This window comes from Penicillium antarcticum (assembly GCF_028974205.1).
Source record: "Penicillium antarcticum strain IBT 31339 chromosome Unknown utg000005l_segment0_segment0, whole genome shotgun sequence".
Lineage (NCBI taxonomy): Eukaryota > Fungi > Ascomycota > Eurotiomycetes > Eurotiales > Aspergillaceae > Penicillium > Penicillium antarcticum.
In genome coordinates this window covers 202,053-228,228 of record NW_026695303.1, presented here as the reverse complement: position 1 = coordinate 228,228, position 26,176 = coordinate 202,053, and the positions used below count along the sequence as shown (strand labels likewise).

The window sequence follows — 26,176 nt, the reverse complement described above, 5'->3', positions numbered from 1 at the left end:
CTACCTTCACCTCCAGACATGCCGTCGAGAGGAGAATTCCAAGGTTGTGATCACTGCTGAGTCCAATGCCCTTCCATTCCCACCAATACATTGCCTACAGCGGGTCAGTACGAGTAGCGTTATGAGCCATGTCACACAGAAGTTCGAGCTGACATGGCATGCTGAACACTGTTTCGCAAAATTGTGTGTTCACACACTTCAAATTATGTGTTCGTACGTGTTTATTATAGTTGTTTCTCATTAATAGAACCGAGGTATATGAAATATGGGATTAAGTCGAACGTTCTGCCTAGGTAATGGCAAAAAGCGTAACGAGCCTGGCGCGTAAAAGTAGGAAGTGAACATGTACTGCATAGTGCCCAGGTGGGGACATGTCATTAATTATCTCACAATATGCTTAATTAGTGTGCCCATGGAGTGATGCCACCTGAGGACGAAGTGGTCCACATTCAGCTCCCGATTGGCTTAGAGTTGTCAAGCACAATCACCCCAATGAAGAGCTTCTCCTGCTCACAATCGACCTCCACGGTTATGTATGTGATAACAGGAAATCCGAGCGATTGATAAAGCTTTCCACCCATCGGGCTAGCCAGAACGGTGACCGGTACTGCGTGCGCCTGTGCATAGCGCACTCCCCAGTTGCACTGCCTGCTCGCAATTTCGTGCTTCTGGTAATTAGGATGAGTGCCTAAAATCTAGAGACGGACCTGGTGGTCGGTGTTTTATAGATGGAAGGCAGGGGTTAGGGGCGGTAAAAGCGGCCAGAGATGGCACTAAACCCGAACGGGGGCACGGGTGAGGGCGCTAAATGTCGAACTGAGGGGTGGTCTTTTACCACTAAGGACAGGGTTATTCATCAAGTACCCATTCTGTCTCTGTCTCTGTATGGTAAACGGGGTACGCTCGGCATACCAGCGTCGCTAGGAACGACTCCTGAAATCTGATAACGCTTCAACAGCAAGATCCAGATAGAACAACATCAATGCATCTCAATGGGACACCTCAATACTAGCACATACCAGTATCTGTCAATCCGACACTAAACCCTAAGAGGCAAGAAGATCGCGGAAGCTCAACCCCCTATTCAATCTGCACTTTCTATAGTATATAGGAATCACACTCTCAAGTACTCAATTGGCTATGCCCGTAATAGTCCGTACTGTGACGACCGCATTCTGACATCTTACTCTGAAGTCTCACTGTATATGGATCTCGCAGCAGAGAGAAGCTCACTGCTATAACGCCATATATGGTCAAATTTCGGAGTAACGTCACTTTCTCCATGATCTCTGGCCATAGGGGTTCGGGTAGTCCAGAATCATCTATGGATAGAGAATGGTCATTTATAGACTCATGCCATTAGAAAGAAAGAATAAAGTATGGAGAACCGAAAGTAAAAACCGATTCCAGCCATTTCATTGAGCATCCCCAGGTGTCTATCCTATGTACAAGATAATATCTACAGACGGACGTGAGGTCCCCGGGAAGGCCTCACCTGGGCACCAGAGACACCAAGGTAACTGCTCATCCGATGGATGAATCTTTCCCTCCAAGGCGGCACACAACAGCAATTCCAGGGAACATAGGAAACCGACAGCTCTACAGACAGGTCCAAGCTGCAAATATTGGAGAATCGCTTTGGTGTCATGATTGAGTTGCTCCTTTTCCCATTGTTCTCGTCGCTTCCGAGGTCTCCTTCATAGCGGAAACCAACGACTCCGCTACACCCCGTGTTTCAAGAATGCGAAGTCCTGCCTCCGTGGAGCCCCCTGGTGTCGCTACTTGACATATGACAGCCTCAGGGGCCCGACCCGCCAGCACTAAGCTCGCTGTACCTTGCATCGCGAAAGCAGCCAACTCCAGCGCATCTTCCGCCGGCATCTCAGAACTACTAGCCACGGCCGTGACCATAGCAGCATAGAACGCCAGCGACGATGAACATAATGCCGAGGCAGTATACATGTGTTCCTCTGCAACCCATTTTGTGCGACCGACCATGTTGAATAAACGGGCAGTCAGGTCTCGGCCATCTTGCGTTAAGCTCGAGCACACGGTCGCGGATTGTTGTAGTGATGCGGCAATGTTGGGAATCGCGCGGACGATGAAAGGATCAACTTCGTCCCCCGTCATGGGATGAGTAGATCGATACATGCGAGCTAAATCGTCTAGCGTCACGCCTCCAGCCAGACTGATCAGGATTTTTCTTCCGTTTTGTGCTGGTAATTCGCTCAAGACTTCTGAGAGAGCTTTAGGCTTGCACCCGATTATGATAACATCTGCTAGTTGCGCAGCTCTTGAACTGTCTCCACTGCAGAACTCTACTTTGGGAGAGTTCAAATCAATGAAGCCGATGGTATTCTTGATTCGGTTCACCCCCTCAAGCGTTTTTGTAGTCACTGTAACATGACTCATGCGCAATTCGGGATTTGTAGATTGAAGCAGACCCTGAAGAATCGCAGTCCCCAGTTTTCCTATTGATTTGTTATTTTTATTTCGTTTGCAGATCTCCTGCATTGCTTACCGCACCCCAGAATCGCGACTTTCACTTCTTCGACGCGACGTTCAGCCATGAGTTCCGAGTTCTTCAACTGGAAGTACGCAATCAAAATTGCCTTGCTCTCATCAGCTCCTTTTTTGCTTTTCTTCCCGCTTCTATTCCTTCCTGGCCCTTTAGACATCGGATGGTATGGTTGGCACAACCACTAGTGGCACCACCATGGGGCTGAAAACCTCAACACCGTTCCCGCAGGACAACTTAGTATTCAAGAACCTACTACTTAAAAGTCAAATGGCGAACCAAATCATGACTGCGCTTTCTGGAAATCCAAACACGAGACCCAAATCTCAATAATTTAACATCATGCCGTCAGCAGAGTCCTCTGTTTCTATCCCGATCATCGATTTTCAAAAATTCACCCAAGGGTCAGCAACTGAAAAGACAGAATGTAGCGATTTGCTGCGTCAATCGCTCTCGACACATGGATTCGCAAGGATCATAAATTCGGGTATCCCAAACCAGGATATCGATCGGTGCTTTCAATTTGTAAGTCTCGATGCGTAGCCCTTTGCAAGAATGATCGAATTAACGAAACGACCAGGCCGATCAATTTTTCCAAATGCCACATGAGTCAAAAGAAGGCATTGCCAATGTTGCTGGCCCAGCCCCGCAACGAGGTTGGAGTCGCTTGGGGGCCGAGAGTTCCTCCTCGCTGTATAGCAAGTTGATCAAAGGCAAAACATCCAAAGGGCTCTCAGACTCTCGAGTAAGTATTCGTCCGGAGAGAGCCAAAAACGATACTGATGGAGACCGTTTCACAGGAGCATTTTGATCAAGGCCACGAACAAGATACCTCGTATCCCAACAAATGGCCATCAGAGGAAGATCTTCCCGACTTCCGCACATTCATGCAATCGTTCTACAAAGACAGCGAGCGCATCAGTCTTCAACTCCTCGAAGCTCTTGAAATTTCCATGTCCTTGCCCACAGCAACTTTCCAGAGTCGCATCCACGATGCCAGTGAGCTCCGCATGAACCATTACCCTACCATCAGCGTGGAGACCATCCAAGAAGGCAAGGTTAACCGCATCTGGCCGCACTTCGACCTCGGTGTTCTGACCATGTTGTGGACATCTGGAGCTTCAGGACTCGAGTTCCAGAATCGTCTCGACACCAACGGCACATCGTTCATCCCTGTGGTCCCGGTGTCGCAATATGAAATGATCATCAACGTGTCAGAGACGCTTCAGCGCTGGACAAACGATGTCTTGCCTGCGGGTTTGCATCAGGTCAGCCTTCCGCCGAATCTGAAGGGGGTGGATGAGGGTATTATCCCTGAGAGGTTCTCTATTGCCTATTTCTGTAAGGCGAATAGGAATACCTCGGTCGGCGCTTTGGCCCCTTTTGTTGATCCTGTTCAGGGGGCTAAGTATGAGGATATCACGGCTATTGAGTACCATCAGTCGAGATTGAAGGCTGCGTATTGAACGCAGCGCGTGACTGTATTGGGGGACGTGAATAGAGATATCCCCATGCAGCTATCAAAACGGAAAGAATTTATGCTTTAGAAATTTTTATTGGGATGATTTGGAGATGGCTGAAATTATATACGTTGATCTGAGTGACTCGCGTTTGAATTGATTTTTCTCGCCCGCAAGAATACGAATTATTGAAGTCGAGTAATTTATCCATACTTTATACGAGAGAAACAAATCATTTGAAGATGTTTGGAGATTGATTCAAGATGCCTTAGCATTGAAAAATATGCACGGATACAGGGCGATCACCGAATTCACCAGTTCGCCAACTATCTCAGGCAAATTTGTTTTCTAGCGGTTATATCCAACGAAGCACAAATCATATAATGTTGTATTGAGTGTACTCTTTAAACAAATGAAGAGAGTGCAAATATTGGCAAATGTCTCAGACTTCCTTAACGGCCACGCTCCAGCCTTCAGGGCCCTGCCCTCTGCCGCGGAGGATATCATCAATCGCCTTGCGAAGGGTCTCACAACACGGGCCAGCTTCAGGCTTTCCTTCATTAAACAAGATCTTCTTGCCCGTAGACCTCCTCGTAATAGACTTGATAGGCAGAAGTAGCGTCGCAGTTCCGACCGCCATAACTTCGTCCAGGAACGGAACTTCATCGAACTTGACCTGGAGGGCTATTAGCGAAATTCGGATTCCTACTAAATTACGAGTAGTGAAAAAAAGAAAGATAAAACTTACTGCCCGTTTCTCAACCTTCCACCCAAGTGACTTGGCAACTTCAATGCAAGTATCAGTCGTAACACTGGGAAGAATATTGCGACTGCTGGGAACAATTAAAGTAGGCTTGTCGCCGGCCTTGACACCCAAGAAGCCAGATGTAGAGAACTCGTCGATCTCAGTGTGAGTAAGGCTATCGAGGTGGAGAAGCAGACTAAAGCCTTCACGGTGCGCCTGGTCGGTGTACTTCATGACGGGAGCATAGTTTCCGCCAACCTTGGCATTGCCTACCCCGAGAGGCGCAGTACGGTCAAAGCCTTCGCAGACCAAAGCATCCTGGGCCATGACGCCGTGGTAGGCAGAGCCTGGGAGAATGAATACCGCGAAGGTGAACTCACTCGGCGAGGTGAGAGCGAGTTGTGGACCGGACCCGAAGGCCACTGGACGGACGTATAGGAGGGCGTTGCTTTCGTGAGGGGGGACGAAAGTCGAGTTAGCGGCCACGACTAGGTTGACGCAGGCGAGGAAGTGCTCTTCGGGTACGTTGGGGATGGAGACCGTGCTTGCCGAGTGGTGCATGCGGCTGGCGTGTTCTTTCGGGCGAAAGAGTAGAATCTGATTGTCGGCGGTGCGACAGGCTGGTCTTGTTAAGATCACGAAGAACCGGACAAACACTGATCGATTGATTCTGCTTACCCTTCAGTCCTTCGTAACACTGCTGTCCGTAGTTCAAGCCGGGCGACAAGCCATGGACCTTCAGGTATGGTGACGCCACAATTTCAGGCGCAGACCATTCCCCAGTTTTGGTGGAGTAATGGGATTCGACATGGGAGGTTAAGTCAAGGCCCTTGAGACTTAACTTGTTCCAGTCTGTAAGTCATTAGTTACGGTGCGCTTCATTTTGGGTTATCGAACGGACCGATTTCCTGGGAGGCGGGTTCGGGGAACATGATTGAAATTGAATATAGAGGATTGCAGAGCCTGAGTCGGTTTCTGATTGAACTTTGAAGTGCTATACCATAGAGGTCTATAAGCATCTTCTAGAGATGCAGAACAGCGGTAGGGTGGCACGATGAATGGTGGCCACACTACGGATGTGCCATGTATGCTGAGTGGCAGACGGCTGAGTCTTGTAGTAAATGATGGAATGCAATATTCCTAAGGTTGATGCCTCTGGCTGACATTTTGTAAGCGGGAACTTCACCATACTGAGGTTCATATCTCCCCCGGAATATGTGGGTGCTGCACCGATACGAGCCGTTGAGACATCAACATCCCATTATGTCTCGAATATACCAAGAAAGGCTATTGGTCGAAGTCTGGGGTCTTCCGATGGCTTCTGACCAGTTTCTGAGATCTACTCTTTACACATGTATGCACACAGGTGAAAAGAATACATGGTGTGAATTGTGGAGGTTGAATTCTACAGAATAGGCGTCTCCATCTAGTGCTTGATATTATAATAGCTTCACCAATGGCCGGATCAATTGCTCGTTAGACAGAAATATCCAATGCCTCCGAGTAGATAGCAGCTGTATCAACTTCGGCAACTGTATACGACGATGATCAGATTTTCCTACAGGAAAGCTTTGCATTTGAAACGCAGGATTTGACAGGTCACAGAACAATGTGGATAAATTGTAAGCCAGGTCGAGGTCGGGCCGCCGTTTTCCGGCCCCTAATCCATAACCTCGGACTCGTCGGGTGTTTGAGGCTCCAGAGCCTCGGGGTAAGAGGGTCGGCCTTTGGACTACTGGACCCGATTCTATCTCGCGGGGGATTTGGGTACCAAAACGAAACGTCAAACTAAGTGACTGCCTCAAATTTTGTGGAATTCTAAAACGCCAAAAAAGCCAACAAAGAAAGAAGGTGGACCCCAAGATGGTGATGCCACCGGCCCCTGTAAGCCCTATCTATCTCTGCTTACTGCATAAGTAATTTATCTAGTAATTTCCCCAACAATCGTCTGTAAAGTTGCTATTTCAATTGTCCTCCTGTCTATTATCTCAAATCCGCGTTCCAGATTTTAAAATTGAAAATGCCCACTTGCGGTAGGTTTCAATTCGCGCTTCGAGCTTCCGAGTAACCATCTAACTGCTACATGCCAGATCCTGCGATTTTCCAAAATCCAAATGTGTATTGGTCATATTGTCCCTCCGAGCCAGCTGCAATTTTATTCGCAGTCCTCTTCGGTCTCACAACATGTGTTCACATCTTCCAGACATACCAGTACCGGATGCGCAATGCCTGGATCATTAGCATGGGTGCCGGCTTAGAGACTGTTTCGTACATCCTGCGACTGGTCTGCATCCATCAGGTCGACTTATCCCAGGTTTACGAGGCGCAGTTTATTCTGATTTTGATTGCTCCAATGTGGATGAACGCGTTTGACTTCCTGCTGCTCGGACGGCTGGTCAACTACTGTCTTCCCGACAAGAAGATTTGTGGATTCGCAGCACGGCGCGTCGGAATCCTTTTCGTTAGTTTGGATGTCGGGTAAGTAGATTTTGCTGGCTGAAGCTTCGTCGCTAACGACTTCCTTGCCAGTATGTTTATTCTCCAGTTGGCTGGCGCCGCCATCACCACATCCGACGATAACAGCACCATCAACACTGGTCTGCATATTTATACCGCTGGTGTTGCCTTGCAACAGTTTTTCATCATTTGTTTCATTGTGTTGAGCGTGATTTTCCGCCGCCGTCTGGCTCGCGAATGTGACCCCGAAAGGGCAAAGAGCGTTCAACCTGTTCTATACACTCTATATCTATCTCTCGCCTTAATCTCGGTATCAGCCCCAAAATCTCAACTTTTGCTGGATGTCAGCTTTCTGACATTTATTAGTTCCGAGTGATCTTCCGCATCATCGAGTTCGCGGGCGCCAACACCAGTAAGCTCGCCACGACGATCGGCAACCATGAGATTTTCATGTATATTTTCGATTCCCTACCTATGTTCTTCGCCCTTGTTATTTTCAATGTGATCCACCCCAGTAAGATTTTTGTTGGACCGGACGCCAACTGGCCGAAACTCAGCAAGGAGGAAAAGAAGGCCACCAAACAAGCGAAGAAGCAGGCGAAGCAATTGGCCAAGGCAGGTAGCTTGACATCTCCTACGGTCTAGTTTGACGTCTTATGTTTCATTCTCAAGCGTTGGAGTGGGTTGTTACATGAATATGATAATCTCTATAAAAATATAGAATGAATTGTCCGTACTACATTGGGCACTAGTACTGATCACCTACTACATGGTTAAAATATTTAAATAAGCTGCTGCCCAGGTGTAGAGAGTTACTTCATAACCATTCGCTTTCGAGGCTAGTTGATTTCCACGGTTGTTTACTTCAAACCCTAATTTGGGGAAAGATCTAGAATCTCGGCAGACCTGCGGGATCGGCGATCGTGCACGGACATCGGTGGCACCACCGAGGTGGACACACCGTCGGAGAGAAGTCGGAGTCCCCCCACTGGTCATCGTATCACTTCGCCATGTCTCTCGAGCTGTACCACACTGCACACAACGCCGGCCAGACCACCGTCGTACTAATCCATGGCGCCTTGGTATCTGGTCTCTACTGGGATCTGGTGATCCCCCACCTCACGTCTTACCACCTCCTGGTCCCAGACCTTCCAGGCCATGGCAAGTCCGCCAGCGCGCCGTTTTCAGTGGATCTCGCAGCGCGACAGATTGCCCAGCTGATCCGCACACACGCGAATGGTTCAGCGCACATTGTCGGCCACAGTCTGGGTGCTCAGGTCGCTATCCGCCTGGCCTGTACCGAACCAGATGTGGTGAACTCGGTCTTCATCTCGGGTTTTGGAATGTTCCCTCAAACGTCACTCACGCCGTATATTCCATACGCAGCGTGGGCGATGCCGCGTGTGGAGAACTGCCTTGGCCGGCCTCTTATCAGCTGGGCAATGGATGGTGCCGACATCCCACGTATTGATACCAATGTCTGTACACTTGACCTGTGTCGCCAGATTGTCTCACCGGAGGATCCTACACAGTGGCCATCACCATGGCCTGCGCGCACTCTGATTGTTGCAGCGGGGAAAGGGGGGTTAGTGCCTACAAAGGATAGCCCGGGTGATGCTGTGAAGTTGATGGTGATCGGGAGAGAGCTGAATGAAGAGACTATCGCGTACACGCACTTGAAAATGCGACATCCGTGGAATCGTCAGGATCCGCGGCTATTTGCAGCGACTGCCGCGGCGTGGTTTGAACATAAGGAGCTTCCCGAGGGCTTTGTCAAGCTTTAGCGTCGGGTAGACGGTGTTTGAAAATAGAAGTTTGTCCCAGGACTTGGATCCAGAAACTCCATATCAAGGAACAGAGTAGTCGTAATGCAAATATATGACAGATTCAAGATAAAACAGAACTTTGGATGACAATTGTCGTGCCCGGGGGTGGTACCACCTAAGCAGCGGCTGATTCGGTCTAGCGGGGCGTCTGACACCCTTTCATGAATGCCTAAACGTCAACTTCAGTGTGAAAAGTGCTGAGCGATTGATTCAAGGGCTCGAATAAATTTCGCTGAGCGCCTTTTGGGAGTCAATTTCCCACGATGCGTGCAGATATTGGCCATTATGCCAGAGACGTCCTCAATTCCGTCCCATCCTTCCACGGTCAGAGTGCTGTTGGTGATTTGCAACTATTATTCGGCAATGTCATTTTAACTATAGTGCTGTCAAGCTTTGGAATAGTCGGGTTCTCAATCTGGTCGATACGGAGATCGTGGCAACGTCCGACCAAGAAGGTCGCGCTCCACGGACGTGTAGTCTTCGCGAAATCGGTATTTTCGACTCTTATGAGAGCTTCGGTGATCTGTATAATAACCTTTCTTTAGATAATTTGCACGCTCTTGGTGCTTTTGTATCTCGCATACCTTATCACAGTTGCTACACTGGGTTCGCTCCACGGCGCCGCCCGACGTTTCGCCATCTGTGCCGCGGCTCTGCAATTTTGCTGCTCGGTATTCCTTTCACTGGCGGTGGTGGTCAGCCACGTGTGGGAGATCCGCGCTTCATCTTTCGGGCAACTATTTGCGATAGCGTGGGGACTCACGGACATCGCACGCATTATACTTCTCGCCGAGTCAGACGAAACGAAGGCATGCTTGGGTATCTTATCTTCCATTCTAGGAGTGAAAGTCTTGCTCCTGGTGGTTGAAGAGATCACCAAACGAAATGTCTTGAATATACCCTACAACAAATATCCGCCCGAGGCACTCAGCGGCATCATCAACCGCATGTTCGTTGTCTGGCTCAATCCACTCATGTGGCGGGGTATTGCTGGAAAGCCACTGTCACTTCCTGAGCTCTCTCAATGCGAGACCGAATTTACCAGCGCAGGATTATCGCGGACTGTGAGTGTGGTATGGGAGAAGAAGGTCACTGGAAGGAGCAAGCATAATCTCTTCTTGCTGCTCGCATGGGAATTTCGATGGCTATTTCTTATCCCAACTCCGACGCGATTCGCCCAGGCTGCGTTTCAGTTCATCCAGCCTTTTCTCATCCAACGGACTCTGAACTGGTACGATGCTCGCGATGACACTGATCCTCAGAGTGTGGCATGGGGGCTCCTCGTCGCGTACGGATTGGTTTACCTGGGAATTGCGGTGAGTTATGCGACGTTGGATCGTCGAATAATACTATAATTTATTTGCTAACGATGTCTAGCTCACAACGGCATATAGCCAATACCAGATTGTGCGCTTTATTACCGCTATACGAGGAACTCTTGTTCTTCTTATTTTCCGAAAATCCCTTGAACTGCAGAAATCCGATATGGCACCACTGACACTGATGAGTACCGATGTTGAGCGCATTATACAAGGCTTGCATTACGTTCACGAATCATTTGTCAGTTTCTTTACATTCAGTGTGGCATTGTGGCTTCTCAAACGGCAGCTTGGGGCGGGTGCCATCGCTCCGATTGTGGTGTCGGTCTGTAAGTTATATTCGGAAAGTGCAAAGGTTAGCATGCTGACAGGTAAAAGGTAGCATGCTTGTGATTGCGACATTCGGTAAAAGCATCAGCAACGCACAGAAGCGCTGGGTCGAGGCCGTGGAGAAGCGAGTCAGTGTTACCACTGAGATACTCACGTCCATGAAAGGCATCAAGATGTCTGGTCTAAGCAAATATTCCTCTGCGCTACTTCAGGGCCTACGGGAAACCGAGCTGGTTGTATCATTGACCATGCGACGCTTCCTGACTGTTGGAATTGGCCTTTGTATGTTCCTCTCGTAGTGTGGGCTCTGTATGTTCCTGAAAAAGCTAATTCCATTCAAGCATTCACCACGCCAACCCTTTCCCCCATGGTGGGCTTTGCAGTATATACTGCACTGGCTTCACATCATGGAAATACACTTTTGGCTGCGACAGCCTTCCCAGCGCTTTCGATCTTCAATCTCCTGAGCAGTCCGCTCAGTATTCTGATTCAAAGTTTACCTGGCGTGATTGCAATGTTTGCCTGCTTCGAACGCATAGGGAATTTCCTTCAGCGCGATGCCCGGAATGACAGCAGATACTTGATGAACTCGGTCACCACGTCTGTTGAGAAAATGCCGTCAGTTGAGCCGAGGCCAGCGTATGTATCGCACCAATGAGAATTTCATCCCTTTTTATAAGCGGAAATATGTGCTAATTATATTGAATTCAATAGTAGCAGCAGGGGGTCATCTTCGATAACGCTGGGTCGTGACTTGATCCGTATTGTAGACGGCAAGTTCTGGCGCACTACAGACAGCGAGCCAATATTGCAGGATCTCAACCTCCAAATCAAGCGCGAGACACTAACAGCAGTGGTGGGACCTTCTGGATGTGGTAAGACGACTCTCTTTGAGGCCCTATTGGGAGAGCTTCCATGTCCACTTGACTCTATCCAAGTTGACTCCGCAGTCGACCTACGAACCGGTATCGCATACTGCTCACAACAACCATGGCTCAGAAACGACACTGTTCGGAATAACATCATCGCCGGCATGCCGTACAATGAAGCCTGGTACAACACCGTAATTCATGCTTGTGCATTGGAGGAGATCATCCAGAAGCTGAACGAAGGAATGGTTGGCAGTGGAGGCACGAGCCTGAGTGGAGGGCAGAAGCAGAGAATTGTTAGTATACCTCATTGGTGCATTGAGGGTGACAGCTAACACTCCGCTAGTCGTTGGCGCGCGCCATATACTCGCGTCGCCCACTTCTTCTGCTTGATGACTCCCTTTCAGGAATTGATAATCTCTCCATGCAGCATATTTTCGATCGTTTGCTGGGCGCTGATGGCTTGATAAAGCAGACGGGTACAACAGCCATCCTTGCAACACAGAATGGTAAGAACTTGGAAGAACCGAGGCAAATGTGCGAGAATAACAAGAATACGTTAGTAAAAAACCCAAGTCTCTTTGACCAGATCATCACTCTCGGTGGTGATGGCACGGTGCTCGAACGCAAATCCCCCGCCGACGCTGAGAAGAATTCCGAGAAGCCAATCGGTCCAGGGAAGGTTCCTATTGAGGCGCCAATTTCCATATCCCAGAATCCATTCGCGTTTGCCCTGGAAGCCAGGTTTGAGACTGCGGCTGCTGACCCTCGCGACCGTCGGAAAGGTGAACTGGGTGCATACAAATACTACTTTGCCTCCTTGGGCTTCAGGAAATTGGGCCTCGCCGTCTTTCTGGTTGTATCTTATGTATTCTTCTCCTCCTTTCCCCGTGAGTCCTCACCTGTAGATATTCGACGATTGTCACTGATCTGTTTTGCTTGCAGAAATTTGGCTCGAATGGTGGACTGCCTCTAATGTAGACCACCCTAATAACAGGTTGGGCTACTGGATCGGGGTTTACGCTGTTTTTGGATTCATGGCCGTCTTCTCACTGATTGCTGCTTCATGGTTGGTCTCGATCATCGCAAACTCGCCCCTTAGTCTGACATTAAACAGGCTCATGCTTTGCAACATGGTGAAGGACTCAGCGGAGTCTCTGCATTTGCAACTGGTCCAGACTGTTGAGCGGTGGGTATCCTTTTCGGAAGCTGCTAGTGAACAGAGTCGCTAACATTCACAGGGCCGTCGCATCTGTGTTCACTTCTACAGATCCAGGAATCACAGTGAACCGGTTCGTCTTTCATCCGTTAAGCTGAATACCAACAGTTTTTCTGACCATTTGAACAGATTCAGTCAGGATATGGCTTTGGTCGATATGGAGTTGCCTATGGCCTTCGCCAACACCATTATCTGTCAGTTTGTGTCTTCCCAATACCTGCCCGCGCGATTCGCTAATACATCCAGCCTTCACAACCTGCGTCGCACAACTCGTCATCATTGCTGCGTCTTCACGTTATCTTGGTGCCACCATCCCTTTCATCCTCGGCGTTTGTATTCTCACCCAACGGCTATACATTCGAACGTCACGACAATTACGGTTCTTTGATATCGAAGCCAAGAGTCCGTTGTACACGGAGTTCATTGAACTGCTGAATGGCCTCCATGTGATTCGCGCATTCGATATGCAGAAGGAATTTGAGCAACGACTTGCCACAGCACTCGATGCATCACAGAAGCCGTTTTATCTCCTCCTCTGTGCGCAGCGATGGCTGGGTTTGGTACTAAATCTGGTGAATCTCGGTCTAGCGTTGATCTTAGTTGGTGTCACAACAGCCACTCGTGGCCTCTCGGGCGGCTTTTTGGGTGTTGCGCTGATCAATCTGACAAACTTTGGACCAAGCTTGTCCGACTTGGTAGATGTGTGGTGTACATTGGAGAATAGTCTCGCGGCAGTTGAGCGTGTGAAATACTTCTCTGAGGAAACCCCGAAAGAGTCCACAGACTCGCCAGTTAGCCCGTCGCCAGGCTGGCCCGAGCTGGGAGCCATTCAAATACAGGAACTATGTCTGGGGTACGAGTAAGTGGATAACATTGGCTCGAAATACTCAGTCGCAGCTAATATCTGACCGAAAATAGCTCTGATGCACTCGCCGTCAAATCCCTTTCACTTGCTATCCCAGCAGGAAAGAAGATTGCCATATGTGGCCGAAGTGGCAGGTAAGCAGCTTTCGCAGGAATGTCAAAGCAATTTGAACTGACATCAGTGTTTCACAAAGCGGAAAATCAACGTTATGCATGGCTCTCTTCCGTATGCTTGATCCGATATCCGGCACCATCTCGATCGATGGACAAGACATATCCCGAGTCCCCCACGAAGTTCTTCGCTCGACGCTTTCTATTGTCCCTCAGGATGCAGTGATCCTAGGAGGATCAATCCGACTCAATGTTGACCCTGAAAATCAGCATTCTGGCACAGAAGTCATTGAAGCATTAGAACAAGCCGAACTGTGGGAGTCCGTCAAAGAGCGATTCGGGAGAGAAGACGATACAAGCGCCGAATCTCTTCCCGGGGGCCAGAAGAAGCAACTCTGCCTTGCGCGCGCGTTGGTCAAAAAGAGTAGAATCTTGGTTTTGGATGAGGCAACAGCCAGGTTTGTCTAGAACAGTCAGTTCGCTCCAATTTTGAATTCAACTAACCTGCCGCGGTAGTGCCGACCCTGCGACCGATCAAAAGGTCCATGAGCTTGTTAATCGAGGTTTGCCTGGAACGACGGTTGTTTCTGTTATACATCGGTTGAAGCATGTCGGTTTGTATGATCTCGTCGCTGTCTTTGATGACGGTGAGCTGGTGGAGATGGGTAACCCGGTCGAACTTCTCGAGGACTCGGCTTCGAGGCTAGTGGAGCTGTTTGTACGTGATTGACTCGATATATAGCCTTGCGATAGTATCATAAATAGATATATTTTGCTTTCATGATGATTTCTGAGCGGTAACGCCAAATGATAGGCTGGTATTCCAAGGTTGAAAAAATATATCAGTATCTTTGTGAAATGTGTGTGTTTTTGAATGCAGTCCACGGGTCTACCTAGGTCCATGAGTACTATTTTGAGGCTTGAAGGACTTTTGAAGCCTGGAGGTTACTCTTATAATAACCTTGGAGGACGGATGGCATCCATGGATGAGTAAAATTAATGGGTACGTAGGTATTCTTGAGTCTCAATTTGTCATAATTACATCCATAAACGGTCAAAGCAACTGAACACCCCAGAAAGCGCAAGTAATAAGATGAAATACAACCATGTGCGCTCGCTCCGGCATTCTGACTACAATCACATCACCTTCTCTTGCAACCCTCTCAACAACTGCACAACACGGGCCGGATCCTCCGTTTCAGCATGAATTTCATCCCACTGCAACTCATTAGCGATGCACAGCCTGCCCGTATCAATAATTTTCATACCTGATTGAGCACCTTTGTCAAGACAGGAGATCCTGTCAAGGAATTCGTCACTTCAAAGTAATCCTTGTCGATATCAAACAACCTCGCCGTCAAATTCGGCACATATCTCCGGATCAGCCTCTGTGGATCCACATAGTTGCATGCAATGTGAGAGTACAAAAATTGGCGGAATGCAGGAATACCATCCTTCATGAAACTGGAATGGAAGGGAACGTCTATTCCAGCAAGAGGGGTGGTAGCTTTGCCACGGGGAAGGTCCTCGGCACTGAGGGGAGATTTCGGAATAGATGGCAGAATTCGGCCCACGGCCTGTTGGACGCCTTCAATGAGTGATGATTTGTCGTGACCGATCTTGAATGCTGGGGGCTGTTGGAACAGCGAGTCTAGAAATTTGGTGAGACAAAGAAGAGCGCGGACCTGGTTGGTATTAGTATTAGAGCTGCATGATGCTGCATGGGAGGATACCGACATCGCCAGCGCAGACGTATTGTTGACCTTGAATATTGTAATTCACAATTTCAATCAGCCAACCAGTCTCCTCAGATATGGTTTTCACAATGGTTTCTACTTGGTGTCCATCCATGGCTATAAACTTGTCAGCGCTGCGTCTTGTTGTCATCGAGTCAAAATCCATACCTGGGGAGAGCTTGGACGGATTCAGCGCACACATGGCAAACGCCGACCGGCCTGCGGAATCGCGCTGAACGGCAATCTGCATAGAAAGCCCGCGATAAAAAGCAATTGCCATCAATGTCTCAAGGGGCACTAATTTGCCGAATGCTGCGATGGCCGCGTACTCCCCAAGAGAATGTCCAGCAAACGTTGCCGTGGGAGAGAGAACCCCGCGAGATTTGAGATCCTCGTAGATAGCCAGTTCCATCAGCGTAAGAGCCGGCTGTGTGAACTGCGTGGCGGACAGCAACCCAGTATCTGATCTGAATGTATAAGACGTTGTAGTATGGTCGATTTCCGGGAATATTTGTGTTGCTTTCAACTTCGACTCTCCGGGACTTTTGGGCGCTAGGTACCGAAGTGCCCTGTAATTATCTCGCAATTTGCGTCCGAGAATACCACCAAAGCGAACGGTGAGACTTTTGGGATTTTTGATGACGATGTCAGAGATGCGGAATCCTGTGAGAGAGCGTTAGTGGCGAATTCAGTGATGGCCGACGACTACATACCGTATGTGTTGAGGAAATAGGTGTCTGCGCGGTCCCACAACTTTCGAGACACCGCACTTGATTGGTAAAGCTCCATTCCCATTCCTTTCTGCTGGCTGCCTTGGCCTGTGAAAAGTATAGCGGTGGGAGCATTTCGCATTTCCGCTTCTCCCTTGACGACGGCATGTCCACTTTTGTCCCGCGCGGTAAATTGGACGATCCGACGCCCCTCAACCATGCCAATATGCTGGACATCCAATTGGAGCGGCTCATTCGCTAGAACCATGCCGGTGAAAGCCACGTTCAAACTGTGGAAGAGCAATTCATCACTTCCACACATGTGACTGCTGAGCAGCCCTCGGACTCTAGCACTTGTGTGCATACCATGTGCTATGGTGCCTGGTAGCTCTGCATAAGCGGCCATAGACTTGGAAATGTGAATTGGATTCAAGTCACTGGAGGCACGGGCATATACCGTGTTGTCTGCAGGCGACATGAATGTATCCGGATCAACCTGCAAATCAAGAGGGGTATCGAAGAGAACCCGGGTGGTTGAGGGGTGACCATGGCGATTGAGGTACCCTGTCACAATATTGGTCGATAAGGTAGACTGCCAACAGATGGCGCCGACCTCTGTTTCAGTTTCCTGACGACTGCTCAGTGCGTGAACAGTTCCCGACACTTCGATTCGTCTCACGTCACCTGTAGGGCCGTAGAGATATCTGGATTGTGGGCGGAAAATTATTGTTTTCCCAAGCAAGTCAACGGGCGCTTCATGGAGTTTAAACCATGGCTTGGATTCAAGGATCGCAACTGCATTGGCAGTGTCGAGCGCTACCTCAGAAGGTTGTTCATCGACATTCTTGAATGGAGTGATATGTGGATGAAGATTCGCAGCGTCGCGCAACAAGAACTGGCTAGTGATGTGGACGACGGGGAAACCCTCCCTGTTGATAGTAGCCTTTACCTCCACAAGAGTACCTGATTCTTGTGGAACGACAGATGAGACACGTGAGGTCGTTGAAACAACATCATTCTCTCGGATACAAGACGCTTCTTGTACCCATTTAAACGAATTCTGTAGGTGAACGAGACGAAGCAGGTTCGCATCCAAGACAAACAATGGCTTGATCAATGCCTTCCACGCGATCACAACGGCATAGTCCAATGGGGCAATTTTCAGCGCTTTCGCGCGTTGATTTTGACTCACGTTTCCAATGCTGGCGGCAAAGAGGCGGAGGCTGCCTGTCGAAACTTTAAACTCTCCTCCATCAAATTCGGAGGCGATGTCGACTGACCCAGAGATCGTCGGCTCGTCGCCGAACCAGATTCGTTGATAGAGTTCCTTGACCTGCTCATTCAAATTTGATGTAAGATCCCTCAAGGGATACAGTGTATTCCCAGGGCCGAACTCCAATTTCAACGAGGCTGGCTGTCCATTTGCGGTTTCGTAATTGATAATTTCGAGATCGATCAGGCCATCGGGAGAGACTTGAAGCTCCGTGACCTTTCTCCCTTCACTGGTCTCGGTTTCTTCGTAAATAGAAAGAACTTCTGCGCCCTGTGAAGTTTCTTCCACTTTGATCCATATTCCTTTACGGGGTTTGAACAGTGACTTGATTGGGTTGCTGAAGATTTGCCGTTCTCGGGTCATTGTTTGAGCAACCAAGGCGACCCTGCAATGTGTGGACCTTCCTTGAGAGATTCTTTGATACCACAACTCCTCATCATTGAGACATTCTTCGCTGATTTGGAACCTTTCAATTTTCAGCTGCCAATCGGAAGGACGATGATGAGCGTCGGGGGGTTCCAGGCGTACTGGTCCAGATCGCTCAAGACTGTCGATATATCCTTTGTGAATGTCACCTAAGATCTCACAGATTGACTGATCTGACCGTTGTGAGAATTTGGCTGCTACCGGGCCATGCAGGATGCATGTTCGTTGGATGTCCTGGTCGTAAACACACTCGATATCCTCAGACTGCCAAAGCGAGTCTTTTTTGAAATAGTACTCGAACTTGTCATCCAGGGCAGTTATGAAGGGAACTGGCTTGCGGCCACTTTTTCTGCATATTGCCGTGAAGAGGGCTTCATCTTGCTTGCTGATGAGTTGTTGCAAGTTCTGAGAATAGCGGTCCTGCAGAGATTGTAGGACGGCGGTAGGATGGATGGCATCACTCCTGGTCCGGAATACCCTTATCCTCGCGCTTGAAGATGCTGTCCAGCGAGATTCCAAATGACTGACGAATTCCAGCAGCAAGTCGCAATATGATGGATGGATCCACCTCCCCTGGTTTTTGAGGTAGGTTAGATCAATTAACCGGGACACCACCTGCTCGTAGGTCATCTCTTCGATATCGACTATTCTGTCAGAAGTCGTTTGACCGAACCAGACCTTGGAGTAGTCACAATTCAAGCGATTAATAATGCTCATTTTGTTCTTCGCAAGTATTTTCGATTGTTTAGCTTTGTCAAGACAGAAAACTGTCTTATCCAGTTCTGACCAGAACTGCACTGCTCGGGTCGCGACTTTGTGGATTGGCTCTCCCATTTCCGAGATTACTGTCACGATACCGCCAGCGGGTCGATCATAGCTTTGCTCCCATTCGTGATTTGAGACACCAGACGCTTCAACGATCAGAGCCTTGGCATCTTCACTGGTGCGCGTTTCACGAGCTACCATGACTCTGCTGCCCAGCAGGATACCATCATATGGCATGGGTGCGAAGCCGAAACCGGTGGACCACTCGCCAGTGAGATAAGGATATGACTCGTTGGCGTCTCCGAATCCACTGCCTGCCACGAGAATAATGTTCGAACATGATCGAATACGATGGTATGTCTGGAGTATTGGCTCGTGGAAATCCTCGAACGAGTGGTGACCACCCGCTCGGCCACCAGTCCATTGTAGGATGATTGGAAAGTCGGGGTTTAGTTTGGCAATGTTGATTACCTCTTTCACGGCTTGCACCGACCCAGGCTTGAACGAGATATGTTTCACTCCCAAATCCTGGATGTACGAGGATGCAACGTCGGGGGATGGGATTCCCGCGCCAATGGTGAGGCCTTCAATAGGATAATGCTGAGCTTGCAGCTTCTTGATGACGGCCAGCTGCCATTTCAGAGCCCGTGGATTGGCATAGATCACATTGCATGTGACACCACGCCCCAGGGGGGTATTATCAATGACAGAACGAATCGCTGCCTCCAAACTGGCCGCGTCGTGGAATCCGCCTATGGCGAGCTCAATGTGGTATCCTGCGCGCATTGTAGCTGCAACAAATTCCCAGGAGGAGGTTGTTGGTGTCATTCCAGCGACCATGAGTGGAGGTAAGCCCAGGAGCTTGGTCATCTTTGTTTCGATGGTCGGCGCGTTGGAAATAACGAGTTTGGGTCCATATTCCTCAACCCAATCCCGGCCGGGTGTAACGCAGGCATGGTCAAGTAACTCTTCCCGATCACCGAATTCAGGCGAGGACGATTTGCTAGCACTGAAAACCATTGTGCGCACGCCCGAGCCCAGTTTGAGCTTGTCTGTCAACATGCCGATCCCATCTTGGCTGGTGCCGGGCCCGAGGTCTACCAGGTGTGTAGCTTTGGGAAAGTCTGCTGTTTTGGTCCAGTCCAACTGGCGAATCATGATCATCCGAACTAAATCAGGGATGACATCCCGACCTGTGCCGTCACTCAAATCGGAGCCATCGCCAGTGTCGTAGACTGATATTTGAAGGTTTGAACGGGCGAGATGAATGTTGCGGAGATCGTGTAATGTCAACATACAGGCAGTAGCTAAGTGAGAAGTATGGAATGGGACGCTGATTGGCAGATAACTAGTGGCCACGTCTGGTTTGCGCTGGCTGAATGGAACGCGGGCTTGGGATATCCCAGGGGCAGCCTTGATCCGGCGCAAGTAACGATTGACAGAATACAAGGCTGCAGGAGGACCACCTAATACGAAGTTTCGTGGCCCGTTGATCAGGGCCAATTCAACTTTTTCCGAGTCCGGAATCTGGGAATTGATCTTATACATGACGGCATGCAACGCATCGAGAGATAACCCGTGAACGCGTAGCATGCATGAAGGCACGCCTTCCCCGTGGGACTCGGATTCTGTGAGCGCCTCAACACTGACCGGAGGGACATCGAAGCATGATTGTGAACGACATCCAATGAAGAAAAGAATGGTCAGCGCGTCGAGGGAAAGACGGTCGAGAGATTCCCAGTCTTGTGCGGAAGACACCATTACGGCGGGAACGATACCCTGGGAATGACCGCCAATGCCGCGGAAGAAGGTGGACATCTGGCCGGGATTGAGGCCGAGTGCATGAACCAATACTTGATAATTAGCCAACTGGAGAAGGCCAATCACCAGAAGACTAATTGGCGCTCTGTTCAGCTCGTGTGATGGTGTTTGATCCTCTGGGTGCAAAATCCACGACGTGACGTCCAATCCGGCGGGATAATACGATGCAAATCGGGGATTTTCCACTAGCAGGCGCTGCAGGTGACAGGACGACTGCTGAACCAGACTCCCGATCAGGTGATCATTCTTTGCATACAGCTCCTGCAATTCATGAAGGGGACTCGAAACCCCTTGGCCGCCAAAAATGGCATACACTGTGGCGCTCTCTTTTTGCGCGGCTAGCAATAGTGCTGATGGCGGTAGATTTTCTTTTCGGCCTTTGGTTCGATAATATTCTGTTATTCGCTCGGAGACTTCGATGTGGTTGTTGAGCGGAACGGAAGAGGCTGTTGTGGGCAGCGAGTCGGGCGTAGGACAGTCATCTTCCTCGCTGGTAGTTTTCGACATGGTATCGCAACAGATTTGGAGCGTGGAATCGAAATTGCGAAGAGATTCCCACAGCGCATCCGCTTGATCAACTGTTAGATTATACACCCGTTATCATTTCCCTCGTCTGACACGTTCCATCGTGGGCTCAACATGGTGGTGCCACCTGGTTTTTGGCCCCGTCACAACCTCACAACCCCCATTTCCGGGGAAATGGGGTGTGAGAAGGCATGAGGAATGGGGAAGTCTTGTCTAATAGAAGTATTGTATCGTTGCTTTGCGACCGTGAAATAATTTTCGATCTCATCATGTCGAGACCAACTTGGGGGTCTCCCGGCCACGCCCAATATGATTTTCGCAGTATGTCCATATCGTCCAGTGCTTCATGCAGTATAGGAAATAACAGTAAGATTCATGAATAGCCGATTCCCACACTACACCGACGCTTCAAATGCTCGATGCCCTCGTCCAGGCAACCTTTGACGATGATGTCTTTCGGGAGGATACATCGACCCAACAGCTGGAAGCAGCCGTAGCGCAGATGGCCGGCTGCGAAGACGCTTGCTTTGCCTTAACCGGTACTATGGCAAACCAGATTGCCCTGCGCGTGCTGTTCGAACAACCGCCCTACTCACTGCTGACCGACAAGCGCGCCCACATCGTCAACTTTGAAGCCGGCGGCACAGCATATCTCACGGGTGCAATGATCCAAGCCGTCATGCCTGCAAATAATTTGTACCTGACACTGGAGGATATTCAGCCCCGGGCGATCATAACGGACGACGTGCAAAAGGCGCCGACGAAGGTAATTTCGCTGGAGAACACCGCCCACGGGGCGATCACTCCGCTGGCAGAAATGCGCCGAATCTGCACTTGGGCGCGAAAACACGAGATTCGACTACATCTGGATGGTGCGCGTCTTTTTCAGACCGTCGCTGCAGGGGCGGGTACCATGCGCGACTATTGTAGCTTATTCGACACGGTGATTTTGGATTTTTCGAAAAATCTGGGCGCGCCGATCGGCACTATGGTTCTCGGCACGCGGGCGCTGATCACCCGCGCGAGACGAATTCGAAAAGCACTTGGGGGAGGCTTGCGCCCGACCGGTGTTATCACTGTGATGATGCGCGCTGCGATCGACGAGAATTTTGGGTGGGAGGGACGCGGCGAGCGGGCGGATGGACTCCGCGCGTCGCACCGCATGGCTAAGAGACTGGGTAATGAATGGCAGCAACGGAAAGGGAAGTTAACTCGCGATGTGGAAACCAATATAGTGTGGTTGGATATTCGGTCTGCAGGGTATTCTGCAGATGCTTTTGCTGAAGTTGGGGCTAGATACGGCGTTAAACTAGACGGTCCGCGCTTGGTGATCCATTATCAGATCAACGAGGATGCTGTGCAGCGGCTTTTGTTAATATTTGATGAATGTTTAGTAGCTGGAAGAGCACGTCTATGACAATTGCCTAGTCTCACTGATCTACATTCAAATTTACACGTCGCGCTTCGTTAGGAACGACACGTGCTTTTTATATATATTTCCACCTTGAACATCATCACGGGTTGAACTCGAGAAATATAGCCACAGCAGCCTCAATTATATCTAGGTACTCAATCACTTGCCCCTTAGGCTGGCAAAATCTCCACACGCGCCTCTTTGGCGCTTGCCCTCGTGGAGGAAGTTATCCTTTTCTACGTGCATTCTCTGTGACCTTCAAGTGCGTCGGATTTGAATCAAATTTCAACTGACACGAATCTACCTAGGTACAAATCTGAGTGAAATTATGCAGCAAATTTTGCTGGCGCAGCGACCGTTCTTTCGTGCATGTAGTTATAATACTCCTGCGCGGTCCTCTCATCCATATCCACTCCACCCTCTAGACGTGATGCAAATTCTGGCAGCGCGGCCATAGAAGCAGACACGTTCGCCTTGCCAAAGAATCCCACTGAGTATCGAGCTGGAATCAAAGCATCTTCGTCCTGCAACCCCGGCGGGTATGTCACGCGGTGGTTTGCAGAACGCAGATAATTCGCTGTCCATCGCTGCAAGGTGTCGCCGCAGTTGACTATCATCTCATTGAGGCTGGAGCTTTCGATTGGGATAAATTCCGAGGACTTGGTCTGTCCCTCGATTTCAAGTCCACCCACCGCGTCTTGGAAGAGCAATGTGAGGATCCCGACATCAGTGTGTTCAGAAATACGATATGTGGACCCTGTCTTCAACTGCGTGATCGGAACAGGTGGGTAGTGTGTGATGCGCACTTCACCGTTTCCAGCGGAGCAGCGAGAGGTCAGGTCATTGGGACTCAAATGCAAGGCCTCTTCCAGAAGATGCAGTAAGCCATTATGCACCGCCAGGCATTCCAACAAGAATGCCTCCATAAACACTCTGAACTCGTCACAACGTGGACCTACAGGCCAAGGGGTAGGATGGATCTTATCATGCTCGGGGCCTGCATCGAATGATTCCTTCGGAGATGAGATATTGAAATGACGAGGCCAACATGGAACTACACACCTTGACATCATTTCGCATGACCGGATTTCGCACTCCTTTCATATAACCTGAGATTCCAGAGAGTTTCTCTCCCCCGACCGCAATATATCCGCGATTTGGCCCAACAAGCGGACGAGGCGCTGTTTGTTTCACCGAGGCCGGGAACTCGAAGAACTCTTTGGTCTGGAGCAAATCATTAGCGCTATGTTTCGCCCCAATTTACTGAACTTACCCAGTGAAAGAGTTCTTTGAGTCTGGCCTCTGGAATCCCATGGCCAATTATCTTAATGAAACCATGAGATGCGCACGATTCGAGAAATGTGAGGAGAACGGCCTCCCGCTCGGCGGGGGCGCCTTGCAGACGCGAAAGATCTACCACAGCAACGCCCATAATGCTTCGCGAAGTGAGAAATAATTGCGATTTACTAAAATTTTGAACCAAGTTTGTTTTTTTCTTTTCTCACCTCCCGTGGGGGGAGTGAGCCGATCGACGCCCAGTGGCCACATCACGGTGGTACCACTCTGGTTTCGGCACCTGTGTGCTGACTGCGTGCGCGTAGATGTTCGGGGGCTATCTTCGCAGGAACGAGTATATATATTGAGGAGCCTCGAGGATGTTCATGCAAGTTTGGTGAGGCTGGCATCTCCACTCAAGTACAAGATTCATCATGGATCAGCTACATACCCTCGATCTCTCCCAATTCCACAGCGGAGATGAGTTTCAACGGTCGGAGTTTTGCCAGAAATTGCTTGCTTCTTTCAGAGAGAATGGTTTCGTCAAATTGATCAATCATGGCCTCAGCGCTGAATATGTGACGGAAGGCCTAGAATATGTAAGCGTCGGCCAGCGCGAGACGAGACGTTGCTAATTCTGCAATAGAACAAGGCGCTTTTCGCGCTCAGCAAAGAGCAGAAGAATGAATTTGCGCATCCTCCGCGGCCAAACCCCCACAGAGGTTATAGTCATGTTGGCCAAGAGAATATCTCCGGTGTCACAGGTTTCGAGCGAGGCGAAGACGGCGGCAAGGTAGTAGTCGATCTGAAGGTAATTCTCCTACCACGATATACTTATTCAACGGGATTAATTATAAGTTATTTCATTAGGAATCATTCGATCACGGAGCTCCAGAAAACACAATGTACCCAAACATGTGGCCCAAGGAGACCGATGTGCCTGGTTTCAAAGATTACATGCTTGGCTATTACGAGAAATGCTACCGACTTCATCTCGAGATCATGAGCGCCCTGGCTCTCTCCCTCGGCATGGACGAGCACTTCTTCGACTCACTTCATGACGCTCGCGCCAGCGAACTGCGTCTCCTCCACTACCTCGAAGTCCCACAGAGCCGGATCACCCAGACCGACCAGACCCGGATCGCCGAGCACACGGACTTTGGCTCGTTGACTCTACTCATGCAGGACGGATCCGGTGGTCTGGAGGTCCAAGACCAAAGCTCCGGCAAGTTTTACCCCGTACAATGCACGTTCCCGACGTTGATCGTCAACGTAGGTGATTCGATGATGCGCTGGATGAACAAGCGCATTTACTCCGCGTGTCATCGTGTCCCCATCAATGCGGAAAAGCTCTCTCCTCAGACTGGATCGGTGCCTGCTCGACACTGCATTGCTTACTTTGGAAAGCCTAATCCGGCAGCGTCGTTGAAGCCGTTGGCGCTCATGGTCAGTGAAAAGTACCCTGCTGTCTTTAAGGATATCGTGGCGCATGAGTATGACCAGAGTAAATTGAGTCGTATCTACGCGACTGCCTAGAGTAATGTTTTAAGAGCACTTGAATTGATTATATGTATTGATCGTATATCTCAAGCCCCGTCGATAAAATTATTTAACCATCGCAATGAAGTTTTATGTCTAAGCCAATGCTCCCTATTCCATGGGGGAGGGGGATCTGACGATGAGATCCATTAGGGGTCAATTGAATAGCCCCACTGTGAGATTTTTTACTTGGATAGGATCGAGACCGCTAGGACGAACGGTCACGTTGACTGCGCCCGTCCTTTTTTGATCGATCTAAATGGGAAGGGTTGCACGTGATGGTATTAGCGTGTCGCATTTTATTGATGTAGCTTACTCAGGCCGCTCATCCCTACACTCAGCGAGCAAGTCAGAGTGCTCAGATGAGGATCAGTGAGCAGATCACGCTGATTATATAATGATCCGTGATCAAGTCAGGGTACTCAGGGACGAGAGCAACTGTGACCTGGTCAATTGGAAGTGGGTCCGCCACAGTTAGGATTTTAGGTGACAGTTCAATATTAGACCTTGACATTTCCCATGGGACTTAGTCCCAATAAGTCCCATAGGAATTCCTACAGAGGTCTAGTCCCGTGGACCCACTCCTATGGGACTAAAAAAATTTCCCATCTATATATTATTTTCATAATAATGATGGATAAATCGCTCAGTTATCATAATAAAATACGGTAATTTAAAGGTGTTTTAGCGAGTATTAAGACTAACAAATATTTATTACTTTTGATATATTCCGACTTTAGTTTTGTGATTATTTAGTATTTCTTTAATTTAGAAAAAGCTATTGTAAATAAAATACCGTTCGGAAACGCCAAGAAATGCATTATTTATATAAGTCACGAGATAGCTAATGTTTGCATTGTTTATAGTCCTATGGGAATTCCCATGGGAAATGTCAAGGTCTAGCTATAACGCATGATTTTGGGGGCAAGGGTTCCTTTAGAAAACGAGGGCAGCCCAAATATCGTCAACGCACT

The 26,176-nt window shown here is 49.3% G+C and overlaps 10 protein-coding genes across 10 annotated transcripts; 6 read left to right on the top strand and 4 right to left on the bottom strand.

Annotated features, from left to right (window-relative positions):
• Positions 1-1,644: 1,644 nt before the first annotated feature.
• N7508_004746 (pyrroline-5-carboxylate reductase family protein) lies at positions 1,645-2,570 on the bottom strand (the record flags this gene model as incomplete). The annotated part of the gene is made up of 2 exons (XM_058462812.1): positions 1,645-2,471; positions 2,522-2,570. 2 exons carry the CDS (start codon positions 2,568-2,570, stop codon positions 1,645-1,647), a joined length of 876 nt encoding a protein of 291 aa, XP_058319290.1.
• A 290-nt stretch (positions 2,571-2,860) lies between these two features.
• N7508_004745 (uncharacterized protein) lies at positions 2,861-3,984 on the top strand (the record flags this gene model as incomplete). Its single annotated transcript, XM_058462811.1, has 3 exons — positions 2,861-3,043; positions 3,099-3,263; positions 3,319-3,984. 3 exons carry the CDS (start codon positions 2,861-2,863, stop codon positions 3,982-3,984), a joined length of 1,014 nt encoding a protein of 337 aa, XP_058319289.1.
• A 436-nt stretch (positions 3,985-4,420) lies between these two features.
• Positions 4,421-5,655, bottom strand: N7508_004744 (branched-chain amino acid aminotransferase; the record flags this gene model as incomplete). Its single annotated transcript, XM_058462810.1, has 4 exons — positions 4,421-4,654; positions 4,727-5,343; positions 5,402-5,575; positions 5,625-5,655. 4 exons carry the CDS (start codon positions 5,653-5,655, stop codon positions 4,421-4,423), a joined length of 1,056 nt encoding a protein of 351 aa, XP_058319288.1.
• Positions 5,656-6,743: 1,088 nt separating this feature from the next.
• N7508_004743 (RTA1 domain-containing protein) lies at positions 6,744-7,825 on the top strand (the record flags this gene model as incomplete). Its single annotated transcript, XM_058462809.1, has 4 exons — positions 6,744-6,756; positions 6,814-7,201; positions 7,253-7,490; positions 7,547-7,825. The coding sequence occupies 4 exons, from the start codon at positions 6,744-6,746 to the stop codon at positions 7,823-7,825; spliced, it is 918 nt and encodes a 305-aa protein (XP_058319287.1).
• A 365-nt stretch (positions 7,826-8,190) lies between these two features.
• On the top strand, positions 8,191-8,964 carry N7508_004742 (alpha/beta hydrolase; the record flags this gene model as incomplete). The annotated part of the gene is made up of 1 exon (XM_058462808.1): positions 8,191-8,964. The coding sequence occupies one exon, from the start codon at positions 8,191-8,193 to the stop codon at positions 8,962-8,964; it is 774 nt and encodes a 257-aa protein (XP_058319286.1).
• A 305-nt stretch (positions 8,965-9,269) lies between these two features.
• N7508_004741 (uncharacterized protein) lies at positions 9,270-14,448 on the top strand (the record flags this gene model as incomplete). The annotated part of the gene is made up of 15 exons (XM_058462807.1): positions 9,270-9,497; positions 9,552-10,322; positions 10,384-10,654; positions 10,704-10,937; positions 10,997-11,294; positions 11,370-11,820; positions 11,871-12,414; positions 12,470-12,593; positions 12,642-12,713; positions 12,766-12,816; positions 12,873-12,937; positions 12,990-13,602; positions 13,662-13,742; positions 13,790-14,176; positions 14,235-14,448. 15 exons carry the CDS (start codon positions 9,270-9,272, stop codon positions 14,446-14,448), a joined length of 4,404 nt encoding a protein of 1,467 aa, XP_058319285.1.
• Positions 14,449-14,855: 407 nt separating this feature from the next.
• Positions 14,856-20,956, bottom strand: N7508_004740 (uncharacterized protein; the record flags this gene model as incomplete). The annotated part of the gene is made up of 5 exons (XM_058462806.1): positions 14,856-14,936; positions 14,987-15,403; positions 15,456-15,571; positions 15,623-16,117; positions 16,168-20,956. 5 exons carry the CDS (start codon positions 20,954-20,956, stop codon positions 14,856-14,858), a joined length of 5,898 nt encoding a protein of 1,965 aa, XP_058319284.1.
• A 430-nt stretch (positions 20,957-21,386) lies between these two features.
• On the top strand, positions 21,387-22,391 carry N7508_004739 (threonine aldolase; the record flags this gene model as incomplete). Its single annotated transcript, XM_058462805.1, has 1 exon — positions 21,387-22,391. The coding sequence occupies one exon, from the start codon at positions 21,387-21,389 to the stop codon at positions 22,389-22,391; it is 1,005 nt and encodes a 334-aa protein (XP_058319283.1).
• A 323-nt stretch (positions 22,392-22,714) lies between these two features.
• Positions 22,715-23,820, bottom strand: N7508_004738 (uncharacterized protein; the record flags this gene model as incomplete). The annotated part of the gene is made up of 3 exons (XM_058462804.1): positions 22,715-23,401; positions 23,451-23,612; positions 23,662-23,820. 3 exons carry the CDS (start codon positions 23,818-23,820, stop codon positions 22,715-22,717), a joined length of 1,008 nt encoding a protein of 335 aa, XP_058319282.1.
• A 277-nt stretch (positions 23,821-24,097) lies between these two features.
• Positions 24,098-25,199, top strand: N7508_004737 (isopenicillin N synthase family dioxygenase; the record flags this gene model as incomplete). The annotated part of the gene is made up of 3 exons (XM_058462803.1): positions 24,098-24,262; positions 24,310-24,474; positions 24,534-25,199. 3 exons carry the CDS (start codon positions 24,098-24,100, stop codon positions 25,197-25,199), a joined length of 996 nt encoding a protein of 331 aa, XP_058319281.1.
• Between the last annotated feature and the right edge of the window lie 977 nt (positions 25,200-26,176).